We start from the raw sequence: 16,999 nt of genomic DNA on the forward strand, positions 1-16,999 counted from the left end.
TGGCTTGCCTTGTTAAATTTCTTTGTTTTTCTCCCTGTTCCTACAGAATTTCAGAAAAGCAAAGTTTCTAATAGTGTTTTAAAACACATTCTACATATTGGGAATGCAAATTGCCCTCCATATATATAGGATTCATATAGTGCAGATAGAAACTATATATTTTAACATTGCCATTTGTCACTTTGATTTTTTTGGGGGGGGGGGGGAATAGTATATATAAATATAGCTGAGCAGCAACTGGTTTTTCTTTCTTAAATGGAGATATTTGTCAAAAACGTTCCATGTAAATGATTGTACCTTGATGCTGTACCAGATCATGTGTGGACGGTTGTCTAGCCCTTTTCCTTACTCGCTATCTCTAAATTCTTATTGCTGTGTCTTAAAAGGACTCCTCTTTGAAAGTATCATTAGTTCAGTTATATTGGACTTTCATAGTGTAATGGTGTAGACCACTTTTTGGGATCTTCTACTTTCCTGTTCGTTATTCCACAACATCTGTGTAGTCACTACAGCACTTACTTATGTTCAAGGTAACTTTAATATATTTTTACATGTATTTAATGCATTGTAGCCCCTAGAAACCAAGAGGAGACAAATCTTTCCACTGATCCCCAGCAAGAGCTCTGTGGGAATTTGGGAACTGCAGTTCTACTTTGTCCAAGCAATTTGTCATAGTTTATTATCTCTTTAAATAGGTATTTACAAGCGGACTTGGAAGCCTTTGACATTAGAGAACTAAAGTCCAAATTTGATGTGATTCTTTTGGAGCCTCCATTGGAAGAATACTACAGAGAGACTGGCATCACGGCCAATGAAAAATGCTGGACTTGGGATGATGTAAGCTTTTTTTCTTACTGTGCAAAAAGTCTTTGTAAATACCTTATAAAATAGATTGAAGTGTAGATTTCGGTGTACAGCATTTTTACATAGGATTTGTGTGAGAAAAATGAGTTCTTGCAAAAACTAAGGGGTGTGTGTGTGTGTGTGTATTTGTATTTACACACTTAAATTGTTAAAGGTGACTCTCAAAGGATTTTTTCAAAACTAGGCTTATGCCCTTTTTTGGCCCATCATAATGTATAAAGAAGGCCTGAAAGGATTTTTAAAACAATCCCCACATCCAAAAAACCCTTCATTTTTGCTGCTTGTTTTTAATCTTAGAAATTTTAGGAATAGCCAGTCTTGTCTTTCTTGGCTTTGCTGGATAACTTCTTGAGGAGGTCTCAGATGTGTATGAGGATCACTTGCTCCTTAATTGAACAGGTGCAATAATTGAATCTTTAACAGACATCCTTTCTCCCAAGTGTTCATTATGTATTGGAGTTAAACAGGTATTAACAGAAGACAACCAAAGCCCACTATAATTCTGAAAAGTTTGATTAAAAATTCTTCCCCTTAATTGTTGTTTCTCTTATGTCATTTTTACTAAATGTCAAGTCTCCATAGACTTTTCCAAGATAGACAAGAACAGAGTTTCTAATGTAAAAAAGAAAGAAGGAAGCTCCTTGATAAAACTTTCCAGACTTTATATATCATAAAGAAGCAAAAAATCATATAAATCCAGTTTTTTTCCCCTTTTCAGGTCATGTTTACTGTAGTATTTATTTTATTTAAATGTATGTACTCTGCCTATGTTAGCACTAGGAAAATTAGACATAAAATACACTTTTAAAATGACCTCCACTCCAACATAATGAAGAAGAAAATCACTTTGTTCTAATCTCAATTAGCTCTGAACTATATAATTTTCCCTCAGTTATCCCACATGTTAACCTCCCGAGGAAAACAGATGGGGTCTTGGGACTTAGTTCTGTTACCCCAGTGTGTTGTCATTTAATTTTACACACCCATGGCCATCTCAAGTTGTTTGTCATGACTTAAGACCACAGCTATGGCTTCCGTTCAGACAAAGAGCCACAGACCAATCTACATGTGGAGATGTTCAATGGGCACACATGAAAGGCAAAAATAACGGAGAAGCAACTGGTAATGGAGAAGCAAACTTGCATCCAACTGTAATGAATGAGTTTGAAACAGTCATACCATACCCATGATAATAGACTTCAATATTAGGATTCATCAAGAAAAACATTGAAGCAGTTGAGAAACATAACACATCAAATAATCTAGAAGAAAAAACAAAGTGTACAAGGAGAGCAACTTGTTATAAGTTTCACTATTTTATCTTGCAGTAGTTCCTGTTGCATTTTTTTTTTTTTTTTTTGCCATTGCAGTAAATGAGACTTGGTTTGATGTATTAGCAAGTTACAGATAATCCCTTCAACCTGCATGCATCCGTTAGTTATTTAACCTGAAGTTGTTTCACTCTAAATGTTACTCTTGTTTTTGAGCCTCGATCTTGATATTTTTTTCTATTTAAACCTGGAAATGAAAGGAATGCCTCTCATATAAATGACTATGTATTTGCTTCACTTATCTAAAACTGGTCACAAGACTTAGCTGAGTATTTCTGGGTTTAAACTGCTAATGAGATGAGACTAAGATAATCTCCATGTTTTCAAGAAAACTGTATATTGGCTATAGATACTTTTTGGACTTTAAATCCATAATATTCTCTTCTGTGTATATTTGATTTATTTAAAGTTGCATACTTATCACTATGGCCAACAAGTATTAATGTTTCCAAAAGTGGCTGAAGCAGTGGTAGTGCATTCATTTTAATTGAGTAGTGCTGACCATTCTCCTACTTCCATTCTAAAACAGTGGTTCCAAAACTTTTCACGGTCGCACTGCCCCGCTCCCCATGGGGCTGTGGCTCTAGGTGAAGAGAGGGGAGGGCATGGACAGGAGTAAGGTGGCCAAGGCTGGGGTTGGGTCTGGGGCCAGGAATGGAGCTGAGGCCGGGCGCTGAGGCTGGGGGCAGAACTGGGGTTGCGTGCAGGAGTGAAGCTGGGGCATGGCAGAGATGGGGTTGGAGTGGGGCTGGGTGCCCCCATGGGGGCTGGCCTGGGCTTTGCTGCACACGCCCCCCTCCCCTGTTCCCCCCCCCCAAATGTTTTTGTGGCCTCCCTTGGGGGGTGCGCACCACACTTTGGGGACCACTGTTCTAAAGTGTTCTGATTGCTATATATGGCCCAGGTCAGCGTGAAGAGTAACAGAACATGTGGGAATGGATGGCACTGATTGGGTACTAGTAAAATAATTTAAAATCCATTCTCCAGCAAATGTATTGAAAGGGCACCAGTGAAGAGAATGAGGGTCTAGATTAACACTAGTAATATGTATTCTTAAGGTTGCGGTGGCAATGTTATGCATGTAAATATTGTTCCTGATATAATCTGTGACCATACTACATATATTAAACAAAGTCTTAATTCAGAAAGCATTTAACATTTTGTTCCTTTCTGTTTTTGTAGATTATGAAACTGGAAATTGAAGAGATTGCATCCCTAAGGTCTTTTGTCTTTCTGTGGTGTGGCTCAGGGGAGGGTCTGGATCTTGGCAGAGTGGTAAGAACATATTTTAAACTAAACCTAGGCTGAGACAAAATAAATATTTACTCAAGAACGCTATGATGATCTCTTCTCTGTGCATAGACTCCTCAGTTTTAAATGTTGACGGGCTTTTTGTTACTGTGAGAGATGCAGAGGGGAAATTAATCCAGCATTAATCCTTTAGACACTTATTTTCCTTATGGGTAGCTGTAGATATCTGAGGATGAATACATCTGTGGTCTCCAAAGAGCTACCTTACTGTTTTATCTCTCGTTTGTTCGTGGCTGCTGTGGGAGTAGGATGCCTTATTCTAGGTGATTACATCACTGTCTGTACAGAAATCCAAACAAATCCTAGCAGAATGTGTGCTTTTCAGTGAACGTTGTCAGGCTGGCACCAGTGTTGTCATATCATAATTTCGAGAAACTCTTACATATTAGACTTCTTATTTTTTTTTAAACAGGTTGAGTTTAGGCTATTAATGATGTTTTTAGTGAGCTGTATAAAGTTAGAGCATGACTATTTTATTGTTATGCAGTAATTTTTATATCTATATATATCTATATATATCTATATATAGATCTGTATATATCATATATCTATATATAGCTATCTATATATATGTAGTTACCCTAAATTCAGGTGTACTCTTATTTATTGTCAGATTTTTTATCCTGTTCCCTGTAGAAATGTGTTTGAGCTTTAAAATCTCTTTCATCTCTCTTACAGTGTAGCTTATTTAGCTGAACAGAGTAGCTGTGTTTGTTTGTTATACTGAAGGGGGGAGAGGTTCAGGCCAATGAAATGTTCTGTATTCAAATGAAGGGCAGTATATAGCCATTAATTTCTTTCTATATAGTACATTTTACTTAAGTTCTTTTGATACAGGCTCACTGAATAACTTTTGCTGCAAACTTGATTCTGGTCACATTGAAGCAAAACTATGTAAGTTGAGTAGTTTTCAAACGTGATAAATAGCCAGCACAGTTTCAGAGTAGAGGGTTTTTTTCAGTCTGTGCTAGCAGACACTGGGCATTAGTCTCCACCAATTACAAACCTCCTTTGGAGGCAGGAACAGTTTTTAAAGAGAGCTATTATAGCACTTGTAAACATTGTGTCCTTGTTCACATTTGTTTTTGTGCAGTCTCCCACTGTTGAACTACCAATGCAGCTGTACCAGTGGTAGCAACAGTGGGAGCATTACTTTAGATGGAACTAAAACAGCTGCCCGCATTTTCACCACTGCGTTGTTTAGACCTGCTCTGAGCAAAGTCATTGTCACAGAGATAAAAACGCCAGTATCCAGCTACCCAAGTGCTCCATAGGAGCTGCACCAAACAGAGTGAGATGGTGTGACACTTCCAGAAAAGGGTGATGTAGACACATGAGATAGTATGAATGCAAACAATGTTTGGAAACTTGATTTCAGAACATGGTTACAATTAAAGTGTGGAGATAAGTGTTTCATATGTTGATGATTGACCCCTCCTTCAAACAAGCACAGAAGACAAACCTATGACCTCTTACTAAGTCAATCTTAATTCTTAAATACATTGTTCCAGTATTTGATATAATACAAGCATCTTTTATCTTTGACTATTCTTGTTTAAATATTTTAGTGTCTACGCAAGTGGGGTTACAGACGATGTGAAGATATTTGTTGGATTAAAACCAATAAAAACAATCCTGGAAAGACCAAGACTCTGGACCCTAAAGCTGTTTTCCAAAGAACAAAGGTACAGCTCTGCCTGAATTTTTCTCCTCCCTCCTCAGTTGATCTAAAAAAACATCAGGTGCTCTATGGCAATTGGTGGTCTCTGTAGTTTCAGAAAAATAGGTGCTAGGATTTTAGATTTTTTACTTTCTTGCATAGATTGTTTTTCACAGAATGGGTAATTAATTTTTCATCAATTCTAGATTCTTTACTCAATTTGATTAAATATACAGTCATCATCCACATCTAATGTTGCTTTAGGAAGTTCTTTTGATTTTCTGAATGTTCTTATTCATTCAAGTCTCATTGAAATGTTGATAGACAGGAAAGGGAATCGTAGAAATGCTTTCCCGTTTATCAACCTGCAGGAAGATAAAAGCTGTGTACAATTTTCTATTGTTTTCATTGTGCCTACCTGTTGGTAGAGTTGATTGTTTTTGACTTTTAGGTTGTCAGATTTTAAAAACCACTATTGAAATGTAAATGATACACGTTACATGAGCAAATGCTGGCTTCACAAATGTTTCCCCTCATTACTTGCTCAAATGACAGATGGAAATTGGGCTGGGATTTAGATTAGTCCTGTATAGAAACTGATTGATTTATTTAATTCTGGAGCACACCAGTTGCTTAGAAACAAACCTTCTTCCAAATCAGAATGGCAACAGGTTTTTTGGGAATAACAGCTTTTGATTAAATTACTTAGTTTGACTACAGAACTTGAGTATTTATTTAAAGATGTTTATTTAAACATTTAAAGCTTGAAGTTATAAATTGACATGGGCGCTGTAAAGGCACATTATTAATCTAACTTTGACAGTAAAAATGCTGTTGAAAAACAAACACAGGCATCCTCTTCTACTTTTTTAAAGAACATGACCTTAAGGACTACAGCTGTATAACAGCCATCTCCTAGTGTCCTACAAGGAAGAGGCTTTTCACTGCATATGGATGCACGATGAACTTTGGTTCAAATTAAATATTTACTTGATGATGTAGACTAAATTAGATGCGTATTTGAATGAGTAGTGTAGTAAGAGTAGGTTGTAGGTTAGAAAGCTTAACAACGTATTATGTGAGAGTCGTAGTGGTAATCATAAATAGGCCGCAGTCGTTAGGAACTGTTTTAGGATATTTCATTTAACATAGTAATCGGAACACATTTGTATTAGTGAATACAGGGAGCTGTCTCTCAATGCCTGGCTTATAACAATTTAAAATTTCACTAACCTGATCACCAATTGATATGCTTAGATCATTAAACAGAATCTTAATGGTTGTTACTATTTTAGTTGTGATCCAACTGTTACTTCTTTGACTTAAATGGGATTTGGACCAGTCCTTTATATGCTTTTCTAACGTAAATATGGGTAGGTGTGGATGTATATTTATTGTGTATGGTGGTTAAAGGCCAGATGTTGTACAACTTTTTCACGAATAAAAATAAGGTTTTATGTACATTGGAGATAGATAAGGTTCATGTTTTGTCAAAGGAGTTAGGTTGTTGATGCTGGTAACTGAGAATTTGCCTGTGTACTGTTGTGTATACATGAATTTGGTATCAAGGTTGGTGTCAGAATTGGTTATATAACAAGAATATGTGGGGAAATTAGAGCCAATTTTATTCTGATCTGTCAGATGGCCAAGTTCATATTCTCTGTCAAATGTGAAGAAGGGAATATTCACTGATAGTATTTCTATACAGTATCAAGTGTCAAAACTTAAGACAAGAAATTGATACAACCGCCATTGAGAGATATTACTTAAATGTAATGTATACCTGAGGCATTTATAAACCGTATTCCCTATGTTAGAAAGATTGTTTTTCACTGATATGCTGGTAACCACCAGGTTTATCAAACTTGGCATGATGGGTGATTTGCCTAGGGATTTTCTGTGCTCCGTCCTATTCTACTTGAATATTTGTTTGAGAAATGGTAAAAACCTAAAATGTAAGTGCTGTCACTAAGCTCAGTATGTTGGATAGATCACTTTTTTCTTTGCTTCTTTGCAGTCGCTCTCTAACCTCTAGCCCTTCTGCCAAAAATCTGGAAATGATTATACACTGCGATTTTTGAGAACCATCTGGTGATGCTTAGTAAATCATTGTTTTATGATCTGAGGAAAATTTCTCATTGGAATGTAGTACTCCCAGAAACAGAACTCTGACATTAATATGCACAGCCCTCATTTCCTCTCATATCCAGTAAGGAGGTTCCCCATTTGTAGATCCTCTGTTGGTCACTTCCTACTATGTTATAGAAGGAAAAGAAACACAGTGCTTGTTTCATTTAATTCAAGCATTATACTGTTCTTTGATTCAAACTGCACTAATCACTTTACACTGGTTTTATTTTTTTGTATACTATGGTGGCTATAGGAAGGAATTGGTGGATGGAGACCAGCTTTGTAAAAGGCATACTATGAAAAGAAATCTGTAAAGGACTGGCTGTTACACTCATTTCTATTGTTTGATCCTTTCATGGCCATAAAGGAGAAAAATTATGGAATCTTCTTTTCACAGGTTACCTTAACATCATGATTTAATATAATGTTTGTGCCAATGCATAATAAAATGAAGGAGAAACAGCACTGAGCTGTCTGACTCTGTACTGTTTGTAGCACCAGCTTGCACTGTACTGGATTCAGGAAATCTGTTTAAGGACTCTTTTCCACCTTAGACCTCTTCATGATTATGCCCTTTTAGTAGTAATCTGAAACAGTTTTAGAGTCCATAATAAATTCCTATTTCAGACCATGAATAATTTGATTTGTAGCACTGTGTGACTTTGTGAAAAGGGACCACAATCAGGAACTCTTTAAATTAGGATCTCTTTTCTCATTGTTTTAGAAGGGTTTTTGGTACCTTTTCTGTTTGTTCCATTCTTTTGGATAAGACCTTAAAAACAGTTCATATTGGGTCAGTCCTATCTGATTATCATAAAGATAGGAGTTTGCCATGTGGCTTTGCTAGAACATTTTCTACACTTTATTGTGCTGTGCACTATTCAGTTCCCAAAATCCAGAGATGATTGCATTGTACATATATGGTTTGTAATGGGCTTTAGAATCTTTCAGGATGACACCCTCCATAATTTTTTTTTGTTCTGTCTAGGAACACTGCCTTATGGGTATTAAAGGAACAGTCCGCCGTAGTACAGATGGTGACTTCATCCATGCTAATGTTGATATTGACTTAATTATCACTGAAGAGCCTGAGATTGGCAACATAGAAAAACCTGTAGAGATTTTTCACATCATTGAACACTTCTGCCTTGGAAGAAGACGCCTTCATCTTTTTGGAAGGGATAGTACAATCCGACCAGGTAGATGTTCTATTTATTTTATGAAATAAGTGAAAGTTCACTTAATCTGATTGTCCCTTCCCTTGATAACTTCCATATAAGATGGAATTTCATGAGGTCAGAAAGAAAACGTTGATACAAAATAGAATTTAGTCTAATGTACATTTATATTGCCGAGGTTTGTACTAGTCAGACATCATGTTAACCTTAAAGAGTCCAATAAAAGGGATTTCAGTAATCCTTATCTGACTGAAGGAAGCCATGTGGCCAACAGTAAATTTTGTGGTGGTGATTCCAACGTGGAGCTCATCCAGCGGGAGGACATAGGATCTATTGGGCAGAAGACTTCCACCTTGCAAACAAGATTTCCACTCTGATGATTGTGGAGAGTGCAGGCTGTGGGGAGGTGGCGGGGAAAGTGGGGAATCATTCCATCACTTGCCATATTTGGGGAACTCTGCCAGCAGTGAAGAAGCATAGGAATTGTACCCTAGTATTAGTCGTGGGCTACTGTCACCCCCTCCTTCCCCCCCCACTACTGATCAGAATAGAAGAGGCACTTGCAAGTGCAGATTAGGGTGTGTATCTATAGATGGAACAGTATACACACAAAGAAAGGGATGTACCTTCCCCTCCTTGCTGGAGTGGTGTATGGAGGTTATTCTGTTTCTAGGGTTATAACTTCTGCTGCTGCTTATGTGGCTACCGGTGAGGGGTACAGCGACAGACCAAGAATCCAGCTTAGCACTGCTTACTAGTAAGTTGTCTTTTAAAAATGTACAGATATTTGTGTCTACTTTTAAAAATGAACAAAATGCCGTAACTCCAGGTTTACAAGCTTTTTTGTACAAACTTATTCGTATAATGTGTCTGTGCTTAAACTGTTCCAAAACACTTTATACCTTTTAAAGCCATTTTGATATGTCGTTCCTCTGTTGTCAGACTTCATTTTAAAAAAGAAATAGAAGACCAAACTCCATAGCAGCTTTGGAATGTGAATGTCTTTATCATGTGCAAGGTAGAAAATAACACTCACTGCTGGTTGTAAATTCTCATCTGTGTGAATATCCTAAAGAGCTTTTTAGACAGATGTGTCCCAGGCCAGGTGATAGATTTCAAGTAAATTAAGAAAATATTTCCTCCCACATCACCAACCAAGCAATCACTAAAAAGCAGCTGAATCTGGAAAGTCTGTGGCAGCTGTTGCTTTTAGAGGGAGAGGGATGCCTTTCTTTTAACATACATCAACGTCCTCGCCAGCTATAAGTATTCTTCCTCATTATTGCTGAGCTAATGTCAGATAAAATACTTCGATTGCTATGATGGCCTTTTACACCTTGTCAGAATCATGACCTGTGTGTGGCTTCTTTCCTGAAAACTATTTTACCTTGGTTAGCCATGTGAGCTTGAATGGCATTGCCAGCAATTTGACACGTCCCTGTATTGGCTCCAAGTCTAAAACTACAACAGCCACTGCATGCCTAATCTAGAAGTTACCAGTGCATGCATCAGACCTTTTGAGGTTACTTTCAGTCTAAAATGTTGCACATTTCCTCTGTCGTGGGCCCTTCCCTTCATTGCTTTCCTGAATGAAATGCAGTTTCACTAGGAAAAACGTGTTGACTTAGAATAGAATTCGTTCTCATGCCCACTTGTTACCAAGTTTTGCAACACTAGTAGATGCTATTTTAACCTTATAAAAAGTGGATTTTGGCAGTCTAACTGGATTTGGTTTTAAAAAAGCATTGTAGTTTGCAGAGGAATGGTTACCATTCGTAAGATAAAATCAGCTGACTCCAGCTGTTACTCTCACTGAATGTTATCCCCTGGTTAATGACTGTGCTAAGATTGTGTATCCCATTAGTCTGAGCTTTGGATATTAAACAACTTGTTCAGCATAGTAACACATTTATTAAAAAGAAAATGCATATTTGCGAGGGAACTTCCAAAGCTGCGGTCTCAATTTCTATGGACTCTTTAAGTAGCTTTCTTATTAAAACAATGTGTTGTAGTAAATGGGAGTAACTAGTTTTCACTAAACTAGGGAAGTGCATTACACTATGCAGACATGTTATGCCTTGCGATTTGTAAGAGCTAAGGCTTGCTTTTATTATAAAAACAAAATTAGTCCATCTGGGATGGGAAGGAGAATGGTACAGCAACTGCAAACAGTACACTCCCAAACGTGTAGCCTGGCTTCTTCAGTAGCAAGTTACATCTATTACTAACCAGCTTCTGTTATATCTAGTCAGCCTTCCACTGTTCTCTAGATGGTGTTCTCGGTCTTAATTTAGTTTTACATGTATTTGAGGGAGAGAGAACATTGCATCCTTGAGGCTTCTTTTGACTGTACTGCAGAGATTCACATAACTTCGTTAATCTCATGTTCTAGTCACCTACTGGGCTGCTTCTGTATTTTAAGCTAGTGACGGGCCCTCATGTTCTTTGGAACTGTATTGTATGCTTATTTACAATATATTTAGCTCAGTAGAATAACAGTGGCCCCTCTCTTTTGTTTGTTCAGGCAATGGCAAAAATTGGCAGAGCACACTTTTGCTCGCCAGTGATGATTAGCACTTAAGTAGCGTTTTTCATCTTCAGACTGCTTTGCAAACAACTTCTAACAAATCCTCACAACACTGATGGATGTAAACCCAACCCAGTATTTTTATTCCCTATTTTAAAATTGGGACCTGGGGGGGAGTGATGCAAAGTTTTAGCTGACCCTGGCAAAGGTCAGGAAGTTAGTATTAGAGCCTGGATTTTAATTTGTTCCTTGTTGCTAGCACTCAGTCCACTAAACCCTGTCTTTCTCATTAGTAAGTGATATATAACTGGAAGTTCAGTTTCCAGGAATTCTCTTCAGTGGGTGAAGTACTGGACCACTTATATAGCTCATAGTGTCATGAGGTACAGTACAGACTTAAACCTGAATATCTTTCTGGTAACTTCATTTTCCCTGAGTGGTATTTTGATTCTTAAGTAAATTAGTCAATTTAAGGACTATGCATTCACATACATGCCTGCTCAACCAAGTTGTTTGTAGTGTTGCTGTAGCTGTGTTTGTCCCAGGGTAGGAGAGAGACAACTTGTGTGAGGTCATATCTTTTTTTTGGATCAGTTTCTGTTGATGAAAGAGAAGAGCTCTGTGGATCTTGAAAGCTTGTCTCTCTCACCAGTAGAACATGGTCTAATAAAAGATATTCCCTCACCTGCCTTGTCACTCAACCCAGTGTAAATTTCAAACTGAAATATTCACATTTCCATAAGTTGGGAACTTTTCCGTGCAGACTTCTTTTTTTAGAAGGGTTCACTGTTGGCTTCTTATAGACCTAACAAAAATGTTTTTTTCAGAAAACATTGCTATCAACTCAGAGCTTTATCCAACATCCACATGAAGATGTTAAGAAAAAACAAGTCTGTCCTTAAAGCATAAAATTCAGTTTGCTGCTCTTGCTAACTTTTTATCTTCTGTTTTTCTTTAGGCTGGCTGACTGTGGGACCCACCCTCACAAACAGCAACTTTAATGCAGAAACCTATGCCTCCTACTTCACGGCTCCAAATTCAGATCTGACTGGTTGTACAGAAGAGATTGAGCGACTTCGACCTAAATCACCACCACCAAAATCCAAGTCGGACCGAGGAGGTGGAGCTCCAAGGGGAGGAGGAAGAGGCGGGACTTCAGCTGGCCGGGGAGAGAGAGGCAGAGAGAGGAATAGAACTAATTTCAGGGGTGAAAGGGGTGGATTCAGAGGGGGCCGCGGAGGTACCCACAGAGGAGGCTTCCCCCCACGCTGATTACATTTGCGTCATTAGTTCTCCCTCTGGTCCTATGCCTCTTCTTCTTCATATCTTTTTAGTCCTGTTTCCACCAAGATGAGTCATTCCAGGGACTCAATCCAGATGACTTTTTTTTAATTGAGTGTGCTTTCTGCAAGCAGTTCCAGATACTTTGCCTGCCCACATCTGGCACATCACCTTACTTGGCAGTTGGGATCCAGCACCTGATGGCAATGAGCTGAGAAGCCTCCTGGCAGCTTTCATTCACCAGGAAGGAGGCCAGAGCAGCCTGGGAACATCAGAAGGGGTTATCTCCCCAAGCTGTGAATAGGATTTGAAGAGGAGTCATTTGCTCTGATCTTTTCCAACTTAAAAAAAAATAAAAAATCTTTCAGCTTTTTTCTTTAATGCTTCCCTATAAACGCTGAACAGATCCCCCCCCCCTTACCTTTTGTGTAGGTATCAGTTTCTTTCCATTATCAATATGATGGGTCAGGACTCAGAGATGCAATTTGAATTTGCATGATGATGATACAGACTTGCATTGTATTTATGGAAGGAAAAATGGTGTGTCTGTAATAGCATTTATTTCTTCCTCCCCTATATTCATAACAGAGGAGTAATATTGAATAAATAGAGCTCTATTTTTTTCTATTTGTTTTAAATTTCCCCAGTCATTCCTGGGAGTAGTTTTGTAGTATTTTTATTTTTCACTTATATTTAAAACATTTTTATCTTTGATATTTGGACTGAAAAACCAGAAACAATTCTATGTTGTCACTTGTAATGCTTCATGGAAAGCAAAAAGTGGCAGTCATCCATATTTGTTCTAGGACTTTTGTTTACGTAGACATGCATTGATTTAACGTAGAGAATCTTGCCCTTTGCCTGTTTACTGTCTTATTTGTGACTAGGGAAAGCCAAGTTTTTATTACAAAATAAATGCAGTATGAATAATGAAACCGCCCCAGTGGAGGTAGTATTTGGGGAAAGGGGAGAAAGCCATAAAGAGGGAAAGTGCTTCCAGAGAAATCTGGATAAACTTCACCTGCAAACACAATGCTCAGAGATTGAAAAATTGTGTTCAAGCTTTGCTTTGTCAGTGGATCTTTAAATAGTAAGTGATGTGTGGATGAGAATGTCTTATAGAAAATCAGCTTCAGACTACAACTTTGAAAGAGAAAGTGATTCACCTTTATTGTAACTGTGTGGTATTTGTTTTTAGATAAGCCAGCTCTGTAAATCAGTTGTACAGTACTTGATGCCTATGAACAAATCCTGGCCCCACTGAAGTCTAAGGGATTTTGCTGTGGATTTCATCGGGACTAGAATTTGTCCCTGGGACTCTTGTACTTCTTATCTACTGAACTTTTAAATGAATGTCCTGTAAAGTGGTGAATAATGAAATTTATTTCAGTATTGTTTTTGATAAACATCTTCCCTAATATTTTCTAGAATTTTTTGGTTTTATTTAAATGTAGGTTTTATTCATTCTTCAATTTGCCTTTAAAGTTTTTATTTTGTTGGTTTTCTGCTTAGGCAATTCAGCTTTTCTTTATAAAGGAACAGAGGTTCCTATTGTGTTAATGGATGAAATCTCCCATCATTTTTTTGCTTAATGGTTTTTTTTTAAATACACACAACCTCCTCCCTCCCCCTCCTCCCCCCCGTGCTTTATAATTTGGACAGTTTACTGGACTCTGATTTTAGTAACTGTAAATGGCAATTGGTGATGGGTGAATAAATCTCTCCACTATATACATTGTACTTCTACCTGTGTCACATCTGCAAAGCTGAGGAGTGACTCGAAGTAGAAGTTGGTTGAGTTGGGGTCCTTGAATCCTTGATTTTCTAGAATATCAGTAGCTCATTTGAACATCAGTGATGCTTGCAGCGGATTGCATCTGGAACAAGCCAGAATGCTTAATAGTTGTGGGCCACAACCTTTGACTATTGTACATGCTCAACATTACAGATGGCACCCTCATGCCACTGAAAACAACTTCTGTAAGGTGAGGAGGAAAGTGATATTAACCCAGTGCTTTCTTCCTCTGATTCTTCTTCCTCATACATGCCTTCTCTACAGTTGAAGAACAAGTATTCTGGCATAAAATATGAAAGGAGCAATGAATCCTCGATACTGCACTCTAACCTAAAAATAACTCTTAAAGGAGAACTGAGATGTCTTGCTTTAGGTCAGAATGGCAGAGTTGGGAAAACTGTTTAAGATGGGAAAGCAATAAATGTCTGCTAATCGCTCCTAAGGCTTCAACTGCCTTTGGATGCACACTGCTCCCATTGATGCCAGTGAAAGTCTCATATACACATTGACAAACAAACTTGCTCCTTGTCAACTGATGATGTTGACTCTCAGGAAAATATGGATTCTTGAATGTCATCCTGGCAGTTTTCTGTGCTTCAGAGGTATACTAGGGCTGTGTGCCCTGTTGTGTCAGCACTGATGCAGAGAGACTGCGTCTCCATGTGACAAGATAGTACATTATCCATATTTGATCTATCCTTGACTGACAACATTAGTGCTTTGTGGTGATGACCTCTGTTCATGAGAAAGTGAAGCTATAACCTTTTCAGATAGGCTGTAAAAATGCCACCATTTGGTAACTTCTGATCACTATTGACCTGGGCCACACTTGCACTTGTATTCTGAAAGGAAAGGCTTTGTATCCCGTTACTAATGGCCATCCTGTCTCTTGATAGGAGCATTTTCACAGGAGAGGGGTGATGATTACACTTAGCCAATTATGGACATCAGGTGAGTCTTTTATCTAACATATTTAGCTAATTCGAGCACTTCCCATTCTTGAAGACGGAACCAAACAGAACGTTCTCCATTTCAAATTTTGTCACGTGCTTAATGCCACCTTTCTTATTTCTGCAGCATATTCTAGTATAGCTGCTTAGTTCTCGTCCTGTCTGTCTGTTCAGGAAGTTACTTATAAAGTGTGGTCTTCAAAGTTCTATTTGTGCAGCAAGCAAAGGATTTGACAATGACATGGGCTAGCCTATTGGGACAGCTAAACATACTGCTTCAAAAGAATTTTAAAACTCAATCGACTAATTTTCTGTGTAAAACTAGCCATCTTGAGTCTTTTTTGCTCTCATATACTGTCACTTGTAATAAATTTGTTGAAATGTTAAATGTACTGTTAAATTGTTTGAAAAAATGGAAAATGTTTTCAGAATGTCTTTCCATGAAATAGTATACCATTAGCACTGCCTGGTTATGTATAACTTAGCATCCCTTGTAGGCCACGTATCTAACGCAATTCATGTATTTCTACAGTGATTGCTAGTGATCTTCCAAAGGTTCTAGTACTTGTGGAAACTTAGGATATGTCTCTTTGGTTCTTTATGTGAAGGTACTGGTGGATGTAGGATGTTTGTAGGAATTTGAGGTTTGTAGGAAGCCCTTAGTCATCATTTTGTGAATATTGTAAATTTTGTCAGTTTATGTTGATGGAAGTCAAGGAAATGCACCAATGAAAGAACGGTTTTGGCCAGTCATAGTGCAGGTGGTGAGAGAGTTCTATGGACCAGCCACAGTGCAGAGAGCTCTGTAGCTCTTTGAATGGCATGTAGGCATGCCAGCTCTTTGAACTTTGACTAGGATTGGTTGGTTTTTCTCAGCCCTTATGTAGGAGTTGGAAGGCGTATTCTGTGACAATGGGGTTCTTGTCTCTCTCCATAGTTATATCATTATTATAAACAAGTATAACAGGAACCTCATGTACACAGTCAAGTGAAAACTTAAAAATCTAAAACTGCTGAAATAAGATTTAAGTTTGTGAAACAGACAATAGCACATTTAAAGAGAGATTGTATAGTCTGCCCCTAATACTTATTCCAATCCATTACGCACCTGGAACCTTTTATGTGCAGGGTACTACCTTAAAGTAGGAACACCTGATCTCCAGCCTTGACCTTTTGGGGTTTATTTATTACTTTCCAGCTTTCAAAAAATCTCTAAAGTTTAGAAGCATTTTGGTTCTTTAAGATCCAAACACTGTTAATGTATTCATATTCCTTGCAAGGGATTGGAGTCTGATCCTATCTTTAAGGTAACTTTGAATACACTTAGAATCATAGAATATTAGGGTTGGAAGGGACCTCAGGAGGTCATCTAGTCCAACCCCCAATTTTTGCCCCAGATCCCAAATGGCCCCCTCAAGGATTGAACTCACAACCCTGGGTTTAGCAGGCCAATGCTCAAACCACTGAGCTATCCCTCCCCTCCACTTGAGAGGGTTAAATGGCATTCAATCCAACTGCAGTGAATATTTTTTTTTTCACTAGCAACCACACATTGGATCCCAATGAAGAAATTTAATTCATCAAGATTCTTCCATTGGCTTTAGTGACCTTTAATTTCAAAGGATTAAATACAATGTTAGGAAAACTGTGGCTAGGGGATAGGAAATGTCCATTCATGATTGTATCAAGAACACTCTGAAAGTCTTCATTTTGTTATGGTACAAGCATCTGTCTGTCAGTTTTGTTCTTTTTTTGACCCATTATGATGTATTCTCGTAGGGATAATTAGAGTAAATAAAAGCACTTAATAAATGACACCACCTATTTTTGTATACAGTAACAACTGTTCACAAAAAAAAGAAAAAAAGTTGGTTTGTATGCTGAGAAACTGCACCAAATTTCAGCCAGGTAGGATATTCTAGTAAGGATCTGGAGTTTTAGTTATAATCAAAAAGATGTAGAAGAGCCTATT

General features: G+C 37.9%; 1 protein-coding gene across 1 annotated transcript in view; it reads left to right on the forward strand.

Moving 5' to 3' along the window:
* The window catches only part of METTL14 (methyltransferase 14, N6-adenosine-methyltransferase non-catalytic subunit), a 29,486-nt gene extending 15,784 nt beyond the window's left edge, over window positions 1-13,702 (forward strand). The window contains exons 7-11 of the mRNA XM_073340997.1: window positions 696-837; window positions 3,378-3,470; window positions 5,075-5,191; window positions 8,285-8,495; window positions 11,960-13,702. Of these exons, the coding sequence (XP_073197098.1) occupies window positions 696-837; window positions 3,378-3,470; window positions 5,075-5,191; window positions 8,285-8,495; window positions 11,960-12,273 (877 nt within the window). The 3' untranslated portion in view covers window positions 12,274-13,702. The remainder of the gene's footprint in view (window positions 1-695; window positions 838-3,377; window positions 3,471-5,074; window positions 5,192-8,284; window positions 8,496-11,959) is intronic.
* Window positions 13,703-16,999: the final 3,297 nt, after the last annotated feature.

Source organism: Lepidochelys kempii, chromosome 4 (assembly GCF_965140265.1).
Source record: "Lepidochelys kempii isolate rLepKem1 chromosome 4, rLepKem1.hap2, whole genome shotgun sequence".
Classification (NCBI taxonomy): Eukaryota; Metazoa; Chordata; order Testudines; family Cheloniidae; genus Lepidochelys; species Lepidochelys kempii.